The sequence below is a fragment of the Tupaia chinensis genome, unplaced genomic scaffold (assembly GCF_000334495.1).
Source record: "Tupaia chinensis unplaced genomic scaffold, TupChi_1.0 Scaffold000341_1, whole genome shotgun sequence".
In the NCBI taxonomy this organism is placed as follows: Eukaryota; Metazoa; Chordata; class Mammalia; order Scandentia; family Tupaiidae; genus Tupaia; species Tupaia belangeri.
In genome coordinates, this window is record NW_006159835.1 from 3,335,182 (window position 1) to 3,339,545 (window position 4,364).

General features: G+C 40.9%; 1 protein-coding gene across 1 annotated transcript in view; it reads left to right on the top strand.

Annotated features, from left to right (window-relative positions):
• The first annotated feature begins 3,606 nt into the window (after window positions 1-3,606).
• Window positions 3,607-4,364, top strand: part of XPO1 (exportin 1) — a 56,192-nt gene continuing 55,434 nt past the window's right edge. The window contains exon 1 of the mRNA XM_014589219.2: window positions 3,607-3,740. Within this exon, the coding sequence (XP_014444705.1) occupies window positions 3,615-3,740 (126 nt within the window). The 5' untranslated portion in view covers window positions 3,607-3,614. The remainder of the gene's footprint in view (window positions 3,741-4,364) is intronic.

The following is a 4,364-nucleotide window of genomic DNA, read 5'->3' on the forward strand; positions in this document are numbered from 1 at the left end:
GGTAGTGAAACGGGGCTCCGCGCGGGGGTGGAAGGGCTTCCCCAGCCCGTTGGGCTTGGGAGAAGTTGGGTGATTTCAGGAACATCTCTGTAAATTATTAGGAGTGGAAGTTTCCAGAAATATTTAGTGCAGCAGCATTGAAACGTCCGCCTGCATCACGTGGGCCCCTCGGTGGAGAGCTTGGGATGGGGGAGGGAGGGGCTGCTCAGTCCCTGCTCCTCCTGCTAGGAAACTCGAAAGCTTTCTGGGATTTTGCAGAGTAGGATGAGGAGAAAAGATCAGTTAATTTTTTTCCCCCGGGATCTGCAGACGGGCGTCTGTGTAGTTTCGCTAAGGGTGCTAGTGTGTGTTGAAGTTGGTGGAATCCTTCACTGCTAGCATTGTACAGTGGGTGATACCTGGATTCTCCTTGGTTCCGAGGTCTCGGAGATTGGGGTGGGTGGGAGGAAGTGGTGTAGTAGAGGAAGCACCGAGTACTGGCCCAGCCCGGACCTCCTGTGATCACGCAGAGGCCATGCTGCATAGAGAATGGGGCGGTGAACTTCAGGCGCCTAGTCTGAATGCCTCCTCTCTGTATGGGCGGGGTGAGTGCGTGCTCCTGTGTGCTATAGTTAGAAGTGCTGCAAATCGGTTCGGGTGGGAAGTGAGGGGAGGGCGGGCTCTAGTGAGGTGTGCTTCTACTGAATGAAGCAGGCGATTGCCCACACACCTAAGTCGCAGTCTTTCACCTTGTAGCGACTTGTTTTTTCACCTTCTGTGAAGTTATCATTAAGCAGCGGTTAAGATTTTCCAGTTTTAGGATGAGAGCTGTCAGTGTATTAGTTAGCTGCCTGCCTATTTAGTTTGAAGTGGCAGTGGAGGTATTTTGGTAGTCACTTGTAGATTCACAACATTGCTGGATATTGCTATCCATTGAGTGGATTTTAGAATTGGGGGAGCCCAAGAAGAGAAAGCCTCTGTGTACATATCTCCCGCTTACGGCTGTTTGCTCTGCCTGATTGTGTATCTTAAGCGTTTGGGACACTGCTGTTAGTGGAAAGAATGTTTTGGAAGCTGATTTGGGGGACTAAATGTGCTTGGCATTGACCACAAAGCCGCCATTTCTGTGTTCAGTACGTTCAAGAATAGGTAGGTCATTTCGAAGATAGCTGCTAGTTTTAAGGATGGCAAACTACTGAATTAAAACACTTCTATTCTAAACCTGATTTTTAAACCTGAATCTAGTTTCGGAGAACTCTGTAAAGATAGTGTACTTGAAAGTGAAACTTCAAGGAATGACTTTGTTGATCCTTTTTTGTTTTGGCTATAAATTATGACAGGAATAAGTAGGAAAAAAAAGTTCAGTTTTAACACTCCCCACCAAATCGAAAACGTTTGCTATGTAGATCTTAATCATAGGTAGATATGTAGCTCTATGGACCTTCTTTTTGAGCTTCAGTTTTTGAGGTTTTGGTTTTTTAAAATTGTTAAGGCACTTGAAGATGGAGGAAAATTTACACGTTTATTTGTCAAATAATGTGTTTTCTCACATTACTTAGATTTAAGTTTTTTTGTGTGGTGTATAATTACTTTTTTTAAAAAGACCTTTGTTATCAGTTATAAACATCTTTTGAAGTCATGTTAATGAGCTATAGTTGGACCAAAAGATTTGGAAGGAAAACTCCTTTAACTCACGGTCTTGTTTTTTACATTTCATATATTTACATTCAGTGTGACCAAGGTGACTAATCTTTTGGACTTTTTGTACAGTGTCACACTTGATGCTGTCTTTAAATAAAATATTTGCACTAAAGTCAAAATGCTGCCATTGTTATTAGATTTTTCTACTGCTGTAAGATAACCAAGGGGAAAAAACACCTTTTTTCCTTAAGTTATTTATCCAGACATAATGCAGTCAATATTAGGTACTCATTTCCTGATCCTGGCAGGTTTCTAAGGGGTGTAAATACAGATGACCATCTGACCTTGTTCAGCACTAAACTAGGGGTTTCATGAATGACTTTCAGCATGGCCAGAATCCTCTGATAGTCTGCAAAATTGTGAGTTTTCTTTTTAATTGGGCAAGAACTGTTGTGTTAATGTGGTCCTCTTATTCTAAGGCATATTGACCCAGAAAGGTGAAGAACTACTGATTTAACCAGCCAGACTTGAGGAGCTTTGGCTTTGGAGAAAAAGCAGAGGAAAGATTTTTATAATTCTGGGCAACAAAAACATGGGATGTGTGCCAGCATTTAAAGTACAATACTCAAAAGGATAACATTGCATGTAAACCAGTGGGTTTTAGCTAGAAAGTTGAGGCACAGTACCTCTTTCCTCTTGACAACTTTTTTTTTTTTTAAATTAGCAACAATTTGTAACTTTCACCTTGTGGATGAATACCTAGAAATTTTTGAAAAATCTTGTTTGGCATATTGCTATACAGTTTTTTCTCTAAACCACATATTCAAGAATTATGTGTTTCTGTAACAGTAATTTTAATCTCTACATTCATTTAGAGTTGAAACAATTTTGAAAGATTGAACTGAGTATAGAAACTGAGTTATGTAGAGGTTGAGGGAATTGGTATCAGCATTCATTAGATTCATGGTACCTGCTAGTCATTGCTGTTAGTTATTGCTCTGTACATGAAAAATCTTATTTCTGTACATCTAGGTTTTTTTTTTTTTTTTGGAGTTTTTTTTTGTTTTGTTTTGTTTTTGCTATAGGGCACGTGTGCTCGTCAGACAGAGACAGAGAGATAGAAAGCGAGAAATCACCCCCCCAGGGGGGATGGCCATGCCGCAATCTCTTCTTCTCCATTCTCCTCTCGGGATTTTGGGCACATATGCACACGAGTGCCTTTTAAGCCACTGGGTCCAGGACTCAAACCGCGGTTTACTGCGTGGGAGTCCAGCGACATAGCCATTACGCTAACTACTGGTCCCTGTACATCTAGCTTTAATATCATAATGTCTTTTCAGCATATTTTAAAAATTAGGGTGAAGTGAGCTTTTCACATCCACTTCCAACTTAATCCGTGCTTTAAAAGATAGGTGGTTGGGACCAGAAGTTGGCGTAATGGCTGTGTTGCTGGACTCCGATGTAGTCAACTGCAGTTCAAGTCCGGGACCTGGTGACTTAAACTCACACCGGGTGCATGTGCGTGTGTGCCAAAGATCCTAAGGAGAGAATGGAGAAGGGATTGCGTAGTGGCCATCCCGCTGGGGTGATTTCTCACTTTTATGTCTCTCTGTCTCTCTGTGTCTTTCGAGTGAGCGCACGCGCCCTGTAGCAAAAACCTCAAAAAAAAAAAAAAAGATAGACTGGCATAGTTCATAAAGCTTGGCATACTTTTTAAATGTTAGTGCAATAATAAAACTTACGGAATCCTTACGGAATCCTCAAAAATGCTAAAAACGTTCAGTGGATCTTAGTAATTAATGTAGTTATGAAGTAGCAAAGTAATTTCGGCGTTTACTTGCTTTTACTCTCATTTTTGTAATAAAGTCTGTAAAGTACTGAGTAAAGTATTTGTGAATACATGGTTGAAGTCTAATAACTTGAGTATAAAATTTTTGATAATGTAAAAACTTGATAGGCAGCTTCAATTTGTTTTTCTTTATTTTCAGTAATCTATGCCAGCAATTATGACAATGTTAGCAGACCATGCAGCTCGTCAGCTGCTTGATTTCAGCCAAAAACTGGATATCAACCTTTTAGACAATGTGGTGAATTGCTTGTACCATGGAGAAGGAGCCCAGGTAAAGTACCTGATCAAAACTTTATAACATTACACAGTAACAAAGTCGTTGGGTTTAGGATAAAATGATAACTTATTACCTATTTAAAAGGTATTCCAAAGATTATATTACATTGGAATTATATATTAGATGTGATAAGAAGTGGTCTGGAGAGAGAAAAGGCATTGTATTTGACATGGTTATGATAGAGTGTTTTGGAATATTGTTCTGTCTTAGTAAATTTTTGCTATAGGGCATGTGCCCTCTGGGGAGAGGAAAGCGAGAAATCACCCTGGGATGGGGTGATTTCAATCCCTTCTCCTCTGTCCTCATTGGGATTTTGGCATGTACACACATGGTACTGGTGGGGTTTTCCAGTCACCAGGTCTGGGACTTTGAACCATGGTCTGCCATCTGGAAATCCAGCACCTTAATCACCATGCTACCTTTTATCTCCTTTGTTTTTTTTGTTTTAGTTTTAAGAGAGAGTTTTACTATAGGATGCAAGTACCCACCAGAGAGACAGACGGGAAGTGAGAAATCACCCCCCAAGTGGGATGGCCATACCTCAGTTCCTACTCTCCGTTCTCCTCTTGGGATTTTGGGTGCGCGCACACACACACACACACACACACACACACACAC